Consider the following 16,834-nt stretch of genomic DNA (forward strand, 5'->3'; position numbering starts at 1 on the left):
CTGTACTTCCTGGGGCTTGATGAGTGTTGTAGCTCTCTTTACATAAGTTTGTGGCTGTAAGGTTGAAAAACTGCTTCTTTTCAAAGGAAATTTTTGTATACCTCTCTCTAGCTTACAGCAAAAGCTGGCAGAAACTGGTGGACTTGCTGGCTCATTGATTTTAAGCCGGCTGCTCATGAGGCCAAGCTCAGCAGGATCAGTGCTTTGAAAAGTTCTGGAAGAGGAAGCAGCAGAGCTATCAGCAGATATAGTTACTGTTGATACAGCACAGTTTGGGGTAGACTCAACAGTGATGGGACATTGTAGGTCTGGGGAGCAGGACTGGGGCGTCAGTGGGTTGTGACCAGGCTCGGCATCCAAACCGTCACAAGGGGCCTCTGAAGAGGTTGGTCGTGACAGTCCTTCATGGTTGTGTAGCTTGTTGGGTAAGAATTTGGGAGTCTGAGGTATTTGAAGCTATTGGAGGAGAAAAAAAAAGTAATTATTGAACATGTGTTTCCTCTCATTTCAGTCGTTTTTCATTATATTCACAGCCTTACACCTCATTCTGGTGTTAAAGCTGACTTGGCTTCCAGAACTTGCTCTCATTAGGTACGGTGGTGGGAGGCCAATTCCAGCAATTCCACAATTGTCATGCTAGTGGCAAAGAACAAAGGTACAAAGAGAGATGGGTAGAGAAGCAATTGGAAGAGATGGCTCCTCTGAAAATCTCAATGGGCACCCTTTATTATGGCCCACACGGTGCACATAACGTGGTAGTAGTTAAGACAGGAAAATGCAAGTCTCTCTCAACAGGATCAATTAGAGCAATAGAAAAAATTATGTGGGAGCAATAACAATACTCTGCTTGGTTTTGGTCATTATCCTAGAGAAGTGGCGCCTTGCTAATCTATCAAAGGAGTAATATCTTATGCATGATGCATAGGTACAAGGTAGACAATAGTGTCTCTTACAACTTAAGTGCATTGTGTCATGTTTTGTTTTGTACATCGTAAGCATAACTGGCAAAATACTTGACTGGTGCCTTACAAGCAGGGCCTTAAGGAGCAGCTTTTCTACACTCTGGTGGGATGCCTGAAGCCCTGCTTAACTAGTCTAGAATTGTGGAAGCATACGAGAAGGCAGAGCGGGGGAGGTTGTTGTTTGACCTTGTTGAGCAGCAGGGTTTGGGAGAGAAGAAAGCGTCTTTGGCTTAGGAAGGCGGGAATGTTTGGGCTGGAGGGGGGCACTGGCTCTGGGCAAACTGCTCTGCATCTTTTTGAGCATTAAAGACTGTCTGCACCCTTGATTTTGTTGGTTAAATACTGGTGCAGTAGTGCTGTGCATGGTAGTTTCTCGGGCTGGGTTGATGCAAGGTAGTCCAGGAGCTGATAAAGGTTGATGTCTTGTTCTGGATAGACCTGGGGCTCCAAACCTACCCAGGGCTCCGGTAAACATACTGACCGGCTGTACTTCCTGGGGCTTGATGAGTGTTGTAGCTCTCTTTACATAAGTTTGTGGCTGTAAGGTTGAAAAACTGCTTCTTTTCAAAGGAAATTTTTGTATACCTCTCTCTAGCTTACAGCAAAAGCTGGCAGAAACTGGTGGACTTGCTGGCTCATTGATTTTAAGCCGGCTGCTCATGAGGCCAAGCTCAGCAGGATCAGTGCTTTGAAAAGTTCTGGAAGAGGAAGCAGCAGAGCTATCAGCAGATATAGTTACTGTTGATACAGCACAGTTTGGGGTAGACTCAACAGTGATGGGACATTGTAGGTCTGGGGAGCAGGACTGGGGCGTCAGTGGGTTGTGACCAGGCTCGGCATCCAAACCGTCACAAGGGGCCTCTGAAGAGGTTGGTCGTGACAGTCCTTCATGGTTGTGTAGCTTGTTGGGTAAGAATTTGGGAGTCTGAGGTATTTGAAGCTATTGGAGGAGAAAAAAAAAGTAATTATTGAACATGTGTTTCCTCTCATTTCAGAATGATCATATTAGGGTGATTTTTCAATTACTGGAATTGATCTGTTTGATTTAAAAAAAATAATAATTGGTTTAAAAAATATATACAAAAAGACAGAACAGACAACAAGAGTGTCTGGGTATACAAGACACTAGAGGTCAAACTATTTTTCCTGTTACCAATAAAAACATAAAAAGAAAACTTTTAAAATCAATAATATGAACAAAAGCTTTCCACTTAATGAAAAATGGTGTTGAACTTTATTGCACACTTAAAAGTAATACCTTTACCATGAGAATGTTTAGTAATTATTAACTAAATTAAAAATAAAATGCTTCATCGCTACTGACACACTTTTAATTTTACTGTTATATAAAATATATATATAAGAAAGAGATTGCAAGAAGGGGAGAGAGGGGAAAATGGATAGGAATAAAATCAACTCAAGTCTTGTCTTTTATCAGTAACATACACTGATAGTTTTTGGTTCCTTGCCACAGTCATCACTGGCTTGGTCACTAGGAATTTTGAGAAAAGTGATTTATAGCAGTTCTTTGATTACTTTTTTTTATAGATTATGTTCTTGTGGCTCAGTGGAAGAGCATTGCGTTAGCTGCGCAAGAGTTGTGGGTTCGATTCCCAGGGAACATGCATACTGGTAAAAAATGTATAGCCTGAATGCACTGTAAGTCGCTTTGGATAAAAGTGTCTGCTAAATGCATAAATTATTATTATTATTATTATTATTGTTATTATTATTACTTAGAGGTGGGCAATATAGCCAAAATCTTTACCACAATATCTTACTGTATACATATCTTGGCTTTTCTCTGCTAATGTTTTAAATCCACTTTTTTGTGTACAAAGCATAGTCATGCATCACAATTCAATGCAGAGTCCGTAGTTAATTTTACCCCCAGAGGAAAAAAACCCACCAGTGCCGATGCACATAGGATATAAAGAGGGATATAAAGGATTCTAAAGAAAAACTATCAATACTGATACTGATAATAAGAGTACAAAAAGCAACTTCATGTGTTGATTAATCGTTAAAACCGATATATCGGTCGTGCTCTAAGAGACACTATCCCCAGCAGCAGCCACACAACTTCAGACGAACCTGCTCTGGATGTTAGAATCCACACATGACAAGCTGTCTGAGAGGGCTTTGATCTCAGCTCAGCCTCTCCACACTCATTAGCAATGATGCGGACTTAAACGTGAGGTGGTCAGGTCACTGCCAAACCAGTACATGCACTCAAGCACACTCTCAGACTGGCAAACAAGAATGCAATTCCAAGTTAACAACCTACGACTGGCATCAAAAAGCATCTAGAATAGAGAATCTAGTACCGTCACAAAGCAAAACATCCAAAATAGGACAAAGGCATTTTTCCAAGGATGGTACATAGACAAATTTCTGCCTGCTTTTAATATTTCAAATTCAAGATCACAAGAAATACAGACGATATTGATAGAGAAGCCAACCTATCCATCTCAAAGTGAATTATTCTATGTGATGCAAAAGTGGTATGCAGGATACTGAGGTGCTGGAGTACCGTAATATTGTTAGCTAAGTCTTTTATGTCTGCTCTGCTGTTTCATTGGCACTGGTGGATGATTTCCAGTGGGTGGCATTTATTCCATGTAAACAGAGCTTTAGGAATAGTCACCCCGTGTACATTTATGTTATCCTCACATAAATACCTAGCAAAAGTGACCAGGATTACATATTTTAAAAAGACTGAAAGTGTGGTGTGAGTTAAAAGATTACATATATTTTAATTACACAAGGTTGGACCACACAGTTCCCTTTCATGGGAACTTCGAACTGAGTCCTCTAGGGGTCGCTATGGGGAACGCCTCGTCGTGACCGTGTCTGAAGCATACATTGAAAAAACACCAACAACACGTTGGCCGGTGACAGCTTGACGTCACTACCGGTGCGACTATAGTATAAATAGGCGCCGGGAGAACACATCATCCTCTTCTTTGTCTTCATTGACTGTTTTGTTTGAAGCGTGCATTTCTGTGGTAAGAGCGATCTCTATTCATCTAATTATGGTGAGCACTAGCAAAATGTTTAAGAGGATGTGTGCATCCATGTTGTCGTTGTTTAACATCTGATGACACACACGATCTATGTGTTATTTGTTTGGGCGAAGATCACGCACGCGATGTCTCAGAGGGGGCAATCAGCGTGCACTGCAAGCTATGGGGAACGCCTCGTCGTGACCGTGTCTGAAGCATACATTGAAAAAACACCAACAACACGTTGGCCGGTGACAGCTTGACGTCACTACCGGTGCGACTATAGTATAAATAGGCGCCGGGAGAACACATCATCCTCTTCTTTGTCTTCATTGACTGTTTTGTTTGAAGCGTGCATTTCTGTGGTAAGAGCGATCTCTATTCATCTAATTATGGTGAGCACTAGCAAAATGTTTAAGAGGATGTGTGCATCCATGTTGTCGTTGTTTAACATCTGATGACACACACGATCTATGTGTTATTTGTTTGGGCGAAGATCACGCACGCGATGTCTCAGAGGGGGCAATCAGCGTGCACTGCAAGCGTTTTTCCATTTTTCCTACAATCTGCTGATTTGGGGCTCAAGAAACATTTCTTATTATTATCAATGTTAAATAACCATGATACATTTTTTTTCTTCTAGGATTCTTTGAAGAATAACATTTATTTTAAATATTTATTTATTTTACAATGTAAAAATCTTTACGTCACTTTTGATAATTTTAATGCATCCCATGTATGATTCACTGACAATCTTCCCCTTTGGTGAGATGTTAACTATGGTCCAAGGGCGGGTCTACATGGTGGCCAGGGGTGGCACCGGCCTCCACAGAAATCTGGTTGGCCACCCCGGGTGCCCCCCCTAACAGATATCTTGTGATTGGCTTGTTTTTTTAGTTTTTTTTCTCACTGCATCTGCCAGTGGCAGATCCTGGCATGGCCAATATAGGTGGCTACCTAGGGAGGCTTTCTTCCCTTCTATATACTTAATTTTAGGCGGTTTCTATAGAGTTATCTTAATGACAAATGTCGAGAGCGCAGTAATGCAACGCGATAGCGCATCCATGTAATGTGCGAGCAAGAATCTCTCCACTCGCAAGCAGATTTCCTTCGCTCTCACTCAAAACTGGATGTGCATTTTTAAATAGACAGTGTTCTCTTATGAATTGGCTCTGCTCTCTAAGATATTGGGTGTGCGTGCTCAAACTTTGTCCTTGCATCACTGAAGGCCAGAAGTTATTTTTTAATTCAGGGGAAGAGTAGGCTTATCCCAATAAATGGACGCAAGCTGATCATGGTCAGCCTTCTCTAGTTATTTATTTCATTATTTAATACGTATTTGAGTTAAGTGCTTACTGTAAATATACATTTATTCGAATATTTGGTAACACTTTCTATGAAGCCCGTATTTGTAATACATTATAAGGGTATTCTTAAGGCATTATAATGAATGCATTATGCATTATAAAAAAACCTTATAATATGTTGTATCATCTCATGAATATTCATAAGAACAGTTTTAATATATTATAATATTTACTTATTTGTGGTTATAGCTTTTAAGAGTATGATGATTTATAACACAATGAACAAGTTGCATCCACTATTACAATGGATTATATTTCTCATAGTTATAATGTTTTATAAGTCTCATATCTTGCCATTTTTCTTATGCTACTTTACTTAAAGCAGTCAAAGACCACTTATAAGTAGTAATAATAATAATAATAATAACACTTTTTTCTCTCAAACAGCCATAAGATCAGATATCAGATCAGATTAATGTGTAATATGACACATTTGCTTTGAACTATTCTACCATACTAGATTCTACCATTCTTGAGCATACTAATACTCTAATGAGAGTTAGTTGGCATGTAGTTGCAAAGTTGCTTATAGTCGATTGATTAAGGGGACCATCAAAATAAAATGTAACCATATAAAACATTGCATTTTTTTCAGTTAGAGTATAAAACTCACATCAAATAATTAACATTAGCAAGGAGCGCTCCCTTTATAATCACTAAAAAGCTGTCCTTCTTTGTTCGTTGCGATCTCACAAAGTTGTGTTATGACCAATGAATCTCTCTACACTGCGCAATCAATCTATTATTTACATTGTGTATATACTCTGCATGTTAAAATGAGAGGAATCAACTGGTGCGTGTTGCAGCCTTTAGGTATGAGACAAAACCAGCATGTATTGTCATGAGGATGATGAAAGTGTTTTTATTTGAATACAGCTTTTAAGTCCCTTTAAGTGTTTTTCTTCATGAATATGTACAATTTCTCATGTGGTAACATCTCATTTATTTGATTTTATTCAACCCAAAAATATTAACCTAATCAACCTATACGTTAGGTTAGGTCAGGTAGAAATAGCTCCCTAAGATAACATTTGCAGGTTTGCACTTCTTAATAGTGTACCATAGATTCTACAATGGGTTTTTTTTTTCTCATCATGCTCATTTTGTTGCCACCCTCTTTAGAGACACGCCCCATTCAAAAACAAATCATTAAGACTGGTTTTGTGAACTAAATTAACTGATCCACTGAAAAGATCTGACTCAAAAGAATGATTTGTTCACACAAAGCTATCGTATACGAACAACATGAGGGTGAGTAAATAATGACAAAATGTACATTATGGTCTAAAAAATGCTCACAGCAAATCTCCATTATCTCCCCTACTTTACAAATGTCTGTGCTGCAACATCATTTCATGGTCCACAGCACCCTCTAATGGATACCACCCTCCATACAATGCAGTGCCGTATGCTTGTTTTATTGACTGAGCCTCTCTCTTTGTTTTGTGCCAATTCCAAGCCCCAGACTTGGAAAATATAATCCTTTGAAGTTTTTTCCACAGCCTGTGGTTCATAATGGATGAGACAAGGCAGTGAGGGTTTTGTCTAGAGAGGTGAAGTCTCAATCGGGCTAACCTGAGACCACCTACAACCCCTCAGTCAGTCAAAACTTCAGAGAAAGTCTTAGCAGAGGTGTGTGGGGCGCTCAGCTGTTCATACATAATTTATGACAGCTCACCAAGAATTAAAATAAGGCAGCTGAGAAAAGGTGACAGAGTTCTGGAGCAGAAAGAAGATGTGGAGGGAGGGATAAGGTAGACAGACAAATGTTGAAAAGAAGTAAAGAAAGAAGAGAGAGCAGAGAAAAATGTAAGCACTACAGAAGTCTAAACAAATTGGTGAGTGAAATGAAGAGAACTGTCAAAAGATTCCCCCATATATGAATAGACTTCAGTTCTCTACAATTGACTTTCTCCCAGTTGGAAAAACTTTGTTTTTCCATGAAACTACAGCTGATGCCAGGTGTGCTGTTGTGCCATGTACTCGCACCTACATTGACTCCGAATATGCATTTTAATAATGATAACCTATTAGGCTATTACCACCTCCAGCTACATTCAGCTAATTATCTGAATTTCAATCATGTCTCTTTCTAAAGGCAGGGAGTCAAAAGAAGGGTTAGTTTTATGTGACCATTTGGTCTAAAAGAGGTGTTTACATGGCAATGAGGTGTGAAGAACAAACTGCAGAACATAAAAACACATCACATAATTATACCCCAAGGCCCATGTAATCTATGTTCCCTACTTAACAAAAAAAAAAGAGGGATGTGAGGGAAGATGTTGTATAATCAGGTATATAGTATTATTACAATAACCATAGATGACCACCTGAAATGAAGACAGAAGGGCTTTGATAAAAGTAATGAAGTTTTTGTTAGGCAAAAAACAAGCACCTTTAAAGTGTGATTTTCTGTTACTCTAAGCACTTCAGCATATGGCAATATTTTAAAGGAAAATATGACATATTTAAAAAGGATGAATAGACTATGTATACATAGAATAGTCTATGTTCTTGCTGTTGCTTTTGTTGGTTGCTGTTTAAGAAAGAAAGAAAGAAAGAAAGAAAGAAAGAAAGAAAGAAAGAAAGAAAGAAAGAAAGAAAGAAAGAGGCAATCTTAGATGACTGGTAAAATGAAATAGAAAATTATTGTCTTACATAAAATCATGTAGATACAAAAGTTTGTTGCTTAACTTGTAAGCATTTTAACATTAGTAATACTTAGAAATCCAAGCACAGTAGTTTGTTTGATTTGTATACCAGTGGTGTCAACAGGGCACATCAGCACTCAAATAGTGAACAACTTGTTGAGTGAAAATTATACAGCAACATTAATCATTTTGTTGAAAATGTAATTTTGCAAACTTGTCAGAGGCTGAGGTCCTTTAATTTGGGATGAGCACAGGACAGTTGGTTCGCACGGTTTGATGTGTTGTATCTTGAAGCGCCATGTCTTGTGGCATTGTTTGCAGACTGATAGATTTGCAGGTTAACATTTTTTTTCTCTGAATGCCAAGTAATTTCATATTTTGCTTCAGTTCTGATTTTGCTACAGCGTTTTGTTTTGTTTTTCTTTTAGTGTGTTAAGGGCAAAGAAATTGAAATCAACATCTTTTGTTTTGTTAACCATTTCTCATCATCACTCAGCTGGCTCACTGAATGTCACACTGACAGAACTTCCAACATTTTCCACAATGCTGACATCCTTTTTTTTTTACATTTTAAATTTTTCGTAGTGCATTTTTCAGTACAAGTATACCTTGCATTCCTAATTCACCCTTCGCTGGGAGTTTGATTGACAGGCTATCTGACCAATCATGTAATACCTTGAGACCACTCTCACGACCACATGAATACAGCCTTGGATTGGGTCTTTTGTCTCATTACTTGATGTCTTGGTCTGACAGTCTGAGGTGCAATGTTTGAAATTAATGTTGGAATTAATTCAGCATTTTCCCCATTTCACCATTTAAAATGGACAGTCTGGTTCTTGGGTATAAGGATCTTGGTCTGGATCTAGGCCTCAGGAGTTAAGGCCAATATTTTTTTCAGATATTCATTAGGCACTGCATCTCGTACACAGTGTGCATGCTGTGAATTTCACTATAGCAAAAAGTTGGGATGTTGCTTTTAAAACTACTCTAAGTAGAATACGAAAATGTCAATAAAAACAACAGGAGACGAAATTAGAAAACAACAAAAACGGACATGCGAGGAGTTCAGAAGGTACCTTGATTTGTTCAAGTTTGAAACAAGTCTGAAAGAGTATAAATCAGAGATGGGCAACTTTGGTCCTGAAGGGCCACTGCCCTGCAGAGTTTAGCTCCATTCTTTATCAAACCCACCTGCCTGTACTTTTCAAATAATCCTGAAGACTATGGTTAGATGTTTCAGGTGTGTTTGATTAAGGATGAAGCTAAACTCTGCAGAACAATGTACAGTGGCAGAGTTGCCCCTCCCTGGTATAAAGCAACTCAGTACCATTCTCTGCAGGGCACATGTCTGCACAAGTTCATGTTCAGTGAAGTATACTCGGATTAAAATGCTTGACTGTGCATGAGATAGCAGATGGAAAAACAAAACATTCCCCAGACTTTAGAAAATCTGGTATTGGTCTCAGTCTTGGGGGTCTGGTACACCACTGTTAGATTTACTTATGATTGCACAGACAATCAAACGTACCATATATACAGGTGCATCTCAATAAATTAGAATGTCGTGGAAAAGTTCATTTATTTCAGTAATTCAACTCAAACTGTGAAACTCGTGTATTAAATTAATTCAATGCACACAGACTGAAGTAGTTTAAGTCTTTGGTTCTTTTAATTGTGATGATTTTGGCTCACATTTAACAAAAACCCACCAATTCACTATCTCAACAAATTAGAATATGGTGACATGCCAATCAGCTAATCAACTCAAAACACCTGCAAAGGTTTCCTGAGCCTTCAAAATGGTCTCTCAGTTTGGTCCACTAGGCTACACAATCATGGGGAAGTGCTTCTGCTAACCAGCTTTTTGAAGATGCTTATTTAATTTTCCAGCAGGATTTGGCGCCTGCCCACACTGCCAAAAGCACCAAAAGTTGGTTAAATGACCATGGTGTTGGTGTGCTTGACTGGCCAGCAAACTCACCAGACCTGGGCGAGTTTGCCCAGAGGAAAATGAGAAACAAGAGACCAAAAAATGCAGATGAGCTGAAGGCCACTGTCAAAGAAACCTGGACTTCCATACCACCTCAGCAGTGCCACAAACTGATCACCTCCATGCCACGCCGAATTGAGGCAGTAATTAAAACAAAAGGAGCCCCTACCAAGTATTGAGTACATGTACAGTAAATTAACATACTTTCCAGAAGGCCAACAATTCACAAAATTTTTTTTTTTTATTGGTCTTATGAAGTATTCTAATTTGTTGAGAATTGGTGGGTTTTTGTTAAATGTGAGCCAAAATCATCACAATTAAAAGAACCAAAGACTTAAACTACTTCAGTCTGTGTGCATTGAATTTATTTAATACACGAGTTTAACAATTTGAGTTCAATTACTGAAATAAATTAACTTTTCCACGACATTCTAATTTATTGAGATGCACCTGTAGACATAGTACTAGTGTCTATAAAGTAAATTATCTATATGAACAATGTACATGTTTACACATCCTTATTTATGAATACTGAAATTATAGAATTAATCGGTTGATACTATTCTATTTATGATCATTGAGACGTTTTCAATCACATTTGTTTAACGCAGTTGACTCGTTTACTTTATTTCATTCTGTTCAGTGTGACTTCTGGTGAAACTTGTTTCCAAGGATTACATCACGTTTGACATGACTTCACTTTAAAACCTTAAAATGAATAAAATTTTTGTAATTATTTAACCATTATTTATGTAATATTTATTTTGACTGTCGTGGGTGAAAATATATGATATATTGTCTTAATATGCTCACTTAAAAAATTTAAATTAAATAAAATAATAATAATAATAATAATGGAATATTGAAACTAAAATTTCATTGTACACGTTTCTGCCCATTACATTTTATATATTTGTAATGTGTCTACGAAAATGGTTATGTTTAGGTTTGGGGCTACGGTTAAGAATATAAAATATATCTATAAACAAGTCTAACTAAATATATTTATGATATAAAAAAATTATATTTGTAAGATTTTTAATTTTTTAAATTTCTATAGCTGCAAATATCTATCCAAATGTAAAAAAAGTCTTTATACTTGTAAATGTTACATACTAAAACCTACATATAAACAATGTGACCAGGCTGGGGACTTTATTATTGGTCTGGATCTTAAGGGTCTGGTACTGGTCTTGACTCCAACTCTGGAAGTAACAATGTAAACTTCCAATACACAGATTTCACAAAGTTATAGGGATTAGTCAAACAGTTAAAAGAAAATGAAAAACTGAGAGGACTTGAAAATGAGAGAGAATAAAAGAGAATAAAAGAGAATAAAAGACAGAGAGAGGTTTAAAGAAAAGATGAATGTAGTGTGAACCTGTATGATGCAGATGGACAGTCCTCGCTGTACAGAATAAGAGATCATGCAAACAGAAAGAAAATAAGGACTTTAGAGGATGTTAAAGACAGGCAGTACTATACCACGCAGTGTCTCTGAAGTAATGTACTAGATGCTCCACTCCTTTTGCCAGAGTTTGGGCAGTTTGGGAGAGGCAGAGGGAGAGAAACAATAAGGAAAAATCAGTCAATGAAAGATTTAAACACAGATCGCAGGGGCAGAACAGGAAGCTACCTCAGCACACAAGACAAACAACACAAAGGCAATTTTTTTTACTATAACATTATTAAAAAAAAAACATAATTGTAAAAACTGAACAGCCCATTAAGCCATGACATTGATCTAAGTTTTGCCCTTCACATGACATGAATTAAAGCAAAAATAAACATAGATAAATAAAATAATAATAAATGCATTCAGGTCCATGCTAATTAGCACAACTAAAAACAGGCAGAATTTAGGTTCTGTCTGGACAGCTCAATCTAAGCACACTGCCAAAGACAGAGACTGAATATGTGTCTTAAAGTCGAAGGGTTGTCACCGTTCTCTGAGGGATCCCATATTAGATCCCACAAAGCTGTTCTGTGATGTACTAGCAGCTCTCTTTCCTAATACCTGTCTCACAGAGCTCCCTTCTGACAGTATAAGCAGTCATCCTGGCTGGACCACAGGTCACTTTCGCCAAAAAGCTTTGTGGGTAAGGACTTTTAAGTCAAATCTTGTTTATTAGATGATTAGTCTACATGATGGCATCTACTGTATGGTAAGTTACTATACAGCTGATCCTTTACTCACCCTCATGTTGATCCAAAAAATAAACGCTTCCAAACCATTTATTTTGTACGTTAATCACAAAAGTAGACAATTAATCACAAATGAGTACTGGGGCTGTCAAAAGACAAAAAGCACAATAAAAGTATCACAAAAGTAGTCTATATGACTCAACTCTTCTGAAGCCATGCATGCAATGTGTTTTATAAGGAACAGAGATCTAAGTTTTTTTGTTTTTTTTTTACTGAAAATCTGCTGTAGCTCTCAAAACACAATTGTATTGGCGTACATTCAAACTTGATGTCTAAAGGTGAGTTTCATCAAGTTACGTAATTGGTTTTCATGTCTCATGATCAAACATCTTGTGTCGAATGGATGCTATTGTCAACAAGATTTGAGAGAAGCAGATGGCAACATTCTCAACAAATAAACACATATGAACACTGTTCCTCAAAGAAAGCTATTGTATGACTGAAGGAAAATAGTGGAACGACATAAGGGAGAGTAAATGATGAGTTTTCAATTTTTGAGACAACTATTAATTCCTTACACCCTCAGGAACTGCATATTTTCAATGAAAAAAAGATGACAAAACTGGAAGACGTGCTCTATTGAAATCAAACAGCTCAGATGTTCTAGGAAATTCGGTTGAGGGACAAAAACTACAGGAAAAATATTTTTTTAATGTGAGTATGATGACTGTCTGGCTTTACAGAGAGTCATCATAAGAACTATACAGAAAAAAACTAGAGGTCAGACTCTAAACCAGGGGTGTCCAACCCTGCTCCTGGAGAGCTACCGTCCTGCAGACTTTAGTTCCAACCCTGCTCCAGCACACCTGTCTGTAATTATCAAGCAACCCTGAACACCTTGATTAGCTGCTTCAGCTGTGTTTGATTGGTGTTAGAGCTGAAATCTGCAGGATGGTAGCGCTCCAGGAGCAGGGTTGGACACCCCTGCTCTAAACCAAGCAGACAGATGGGACATAAGACAGTGAAACTAAAAAGAGTGGAAATGATGGACTGATTATTCACTAGAATGTGATTGGATGGTGGATTTATGTGCATGACTCAAGGGGGCACAAGGGAGAGGCAGGCAGACATGCAGCAAGCACTGGGGCTAGAGCACAGACTGGTTCGCTTGGTTAAAGACTCACTCCGTCTGTGGTGACGTGGCGCGCATGGCTGCACACTCCCCCGCTGTGAGTGTTGCCAAGAGGAGAGGATAGGGCCAAGCAAAATGCCCTGTACAGAGAAAGACAAAGGTGTGCACCACACACACATATGATACACACAGTTAGATGGTCATTTATCTCTCAGTTCTTAGTGCCAGAACAGGAAAAAATCTTTCAAAAGTTGAAGCCACAATTATTTAGTAAGTGTGGTACATTTATGAAAAATCTGTTATGTCAAATTAATAATTTTAATTTTAGCATCCAAGTAAGGTCCACTTTTCCAATGATGATATGTAAAGCCACCAACCACGAATAAATTTGTTTTTATGCAATGTTTAGACATAGGTTAATTGGAAATCAATGATGCCTTGTCACATTTTTTTTTTAATTTTCCTGTAATGTATTAGTTCCCTTGGTTACTGATTCTGTTCTACACCTGTTTCTATAGTTAAGTTAATCATTATCCCCTGTATGTGTGTATGTATATATGCTATATATATATATATATATATATATATATATATATATATATATATATATATATATATATATAAATAACTCTGCCAGTAGTAACCGCTTATGTCCTTTTGAAGGCAGAGATGACTGCCAACCATGGATGACAGTGTTGGAACAAAGTAATTCGACCATCTGACCCCTGATGTATGGCAAGTTCCTCAATGCCAAATCATCAATTCGATTCACTACCTAGAACATTCGGACATTATACCAAACCAGCAAATTGGCGCAACTCCTGGGAGAATTAGATCAGCATCATCTTGACATCCTCAGCATAACTGAGGCCCGTTGGATGGCCAGTGGAAAGTTGATAAGTGACGATAAGACCTTCATATATTCTGGCCACACCTGCAAACATGTCCAAGTTGTGGGGATCATCCTATCCCGCTGAGCAGCATCAAGCCTACTCTGTTGGCAACCTGTGTTGGACAGAATCCACACAGCTGCAAGGCACGTATGCGAAGCTGACCTTTGTCTATGCGCCAACGGAACATGCTCCGTCGCAGATAAGGACTCTTTTTACGACGACTTGCTACTTGAGCTCAACCGTATCCTGCGCCATGACCTTGTCACCGTTGCAGGTGATCTCAACATTCAGATCAGCAAGGCAAGGCAAGCGTTTGATCATGTGATTGGCCCCCATGGTTCAGTGACTGAAACCAATGACAATGATATGCGACTCTTGACTTTTTGTGCTGCACAAGGACTCGTGGCCAGGAACACATACTATCCTCACAAGCGGATCTACAAAGTTACGTGAAAAGCCCCGGGCGCCCAAGAGGTGTGCAACGAGATCAACTATGTCTCCGTCTCTAAGCTTTGGCACTTGTCCATCCTCGATGTGCAAAGTTATTGAGGTGCCAATGTTGGTACTGAGCATTTCCTGCTCATCGCAACCTGCTGACTCTGATTCAGTGTTAATTTCGTCAACGAAGATGATGATGAAAAATATTCGTTAACGAACATTTTTTCTGTGACTAAGACGAGATTTTGACAAGCTAAAACGAATACCTGATGATAAAAACTATGACGAAATTTATGCCATGTCTTCGTTAACAAGACTAGACGGGACTGTAATGTTATTTGAGGACTTCCGGACATTCAAAATACATCCTATAGGCTACTGTCTTGTCCTTCAAAATGTTCGTCCCTGTCATTGGATTGCAATCGGATAAGGGGCATTTGCATATCTCGTCTCAGTATGGCAGCCGCAGTATGGCAGCCGCAGTGGATGGATAGGCTACAAAATGCGAACTAGCGATCTGAAACAATGGCCTCAGCACCCGAAGGGGTATGGATAAGGTGACCAGTCTTCCCCTTTTTCCTGGGAGTCTCAATTCGTTGTTGATCAACTTAAAGTTAGTGAAGTTGGCGGTATCGCGCTGATAGGAGTGTTCTCTCGCGTGCACGCACCACTTCTTCAGTTCTCATATACAGCGCGCGATCAGTTCTCAGTGCTCAAATACACACACAGCAGTCCAAATGTCTATCGTGTAGAGTATCTCACGTAAATACAGTCCATTATGGATTAAGTAAACGTAAACAGGTGGGTGAAAACTGAACGTGTGTCAGTATTACATACATGAATTCTGTCTTAAAGGGACAGCATAAGTACCTATCCGTGTCATTATTGTTAACCAACAAAATATGTTAAATCACGCAAGTCACAACACTAGTCTTCTGAACCCATCATTGGTCCTTAGTCCGGGAAGGGCCAGGACCCCCATGTTTTTCAGGCTCAGTCCTGGGTCTCTGAGGAATGAAGGACTTAAAGGCGTTTGAGCGCATCTTAAACTTCTCAAACACTGTCTCAACGGAAGTGCCGAAAAGTTCAGAAGGTGACACCGAGCCCTTCTCTTTCACCCCGATATCAGCCAGGTGCACCCACAGACGCCTCTCCATTACCACCATGCCAGCCATGGACCTGCCAATGGCAGTAGCGGCCTGTTTCATGGCACAGAGGGCAAGATCTGTAGTGCAACGCAGCTTGGCTACCTTGTAAGGGGAAAGACCCTGACCCTGATCCAGGGGCCTCATTTACGAAACGAACGTACCACAGAAAATTGGGCGTACGGTCGTTTCAACGCAAAACTTGGAATTTATCAATATGGATGTGAGTAGTGGCTACGATCAAATCTCACGTCTGGTCTCAGCTCATGTACGCAAGTTTTTGAGTTACCTGAACTTGGTGGAGAATTGTAGAATGACAGCATTTTGTTCATTTTTATTTTCCTGACCGTCAAACGGAGCTAATTAGTCGAACGTTAACCAGTAAAATTAGAATGTCTTTTTTTGTTGTGGTTTTGTACAAGGCTTAGCTTTATATGCGCGAATAGCAGCATAAACAAGACCATGAGGATTCAATTGTCGCATCATGCACCTGCAGCGCTTCTGTGAAAGGAGAAAAACAGAAATTAAGTCTATAAAAGGAATAAAATAAATAGTATCACACAAAATATATAATATGCTATAATATAATTAACAGATTAACAAAAGGAAACACTGTGCAACAAATATAGGCTACGCTCGTTTTTCTCTTAATGCATTTTCTTTATTTTCTTTACATCTTTATTTGATTGAATCCATCTGATCGCACAGGCACCTATCGCACACACAAACAACATTTGTTCTGACATTTCAGCCCTTCATCATCAAACTAAAATGCTGTCAACCAAAATTTGGTCTAAAGAGAGAAGAATTAAAGGGGTCATATGATGCGATTTCAAGTTTTCCTTTCTCTTTGGAGTGTTACAAGCTGATTGTGCATAGATAAGATCCCTGAAGTTGCAAAGACTAAAGTCTCAAAACCAAAGAGATATTCTTTATCAAAGTTAAGACTCTGCCACGCCCCCCTAAAACGGCTTGTTCTAACACGCCCCCACATATCTACCTCACTATGTGGAAAATTAGCATGATGCTGCCCAAATGTTCACGCAAAGAAAGAAGGCGTGGTTTCAGTAACCGCAGTTAGTGTTGATGCAGCCATGTCAGGG

At 38.8% G+C, this 16,834-nt stretch overlaps 1 protein-coding gene across 4 annotated transcripts in view; it reads right to left on the reverse strand.

The window, feature by feature from the left end:
* Positions 1-521: 521 nt before the first annotated feature.
* The window catches only part of LOC107569472 (serine-rich coiled-coil domain-containing protein 2-like), a 78,387-nt gene continuing 62,074 nt past the window's right edge, over positions 522-16,834 (reverse strand). For 2 of the 4 annotated variants that reach the window (XM_016255577.1, XM_016255576.1), the window contains exon 10: positions 522-1,902. In XM_016255577.1, the coding sequence (XP_016111063.1) occupies positions 1,096-1,902 (807 nt within the window). In that variant the 3' untranslated portion in view covers positions 522-1,095. Of the gene's footprint in view, positions 1,903-11,463; positions 11,504-13,307; positions 13,396-16,834 lie in introns of all 4 variants that reach the window. The other 2 variants (XM_016255578.1, XM_016255579.1) reach the window with 2 other exon arrangements.

Source organism: Sinocyclocheilus grahami, unplaced genomic scaffold (assembly GCF_001515645.1).
Source record: "Sinocyclocheilus grahami isolate Dianchi unplaced genomic scaffold, SAMN03320097.WGS_v1.1 scaffold1348.1, whole genome shotgun sequence".
Lineage (NCBI taxonomy): Eukaryota > Metazoa > Chordata > Actinopteri > Cypriniformes > Cyprinidae > Sinocyclocheilus > Sinocyclocheilus grahami.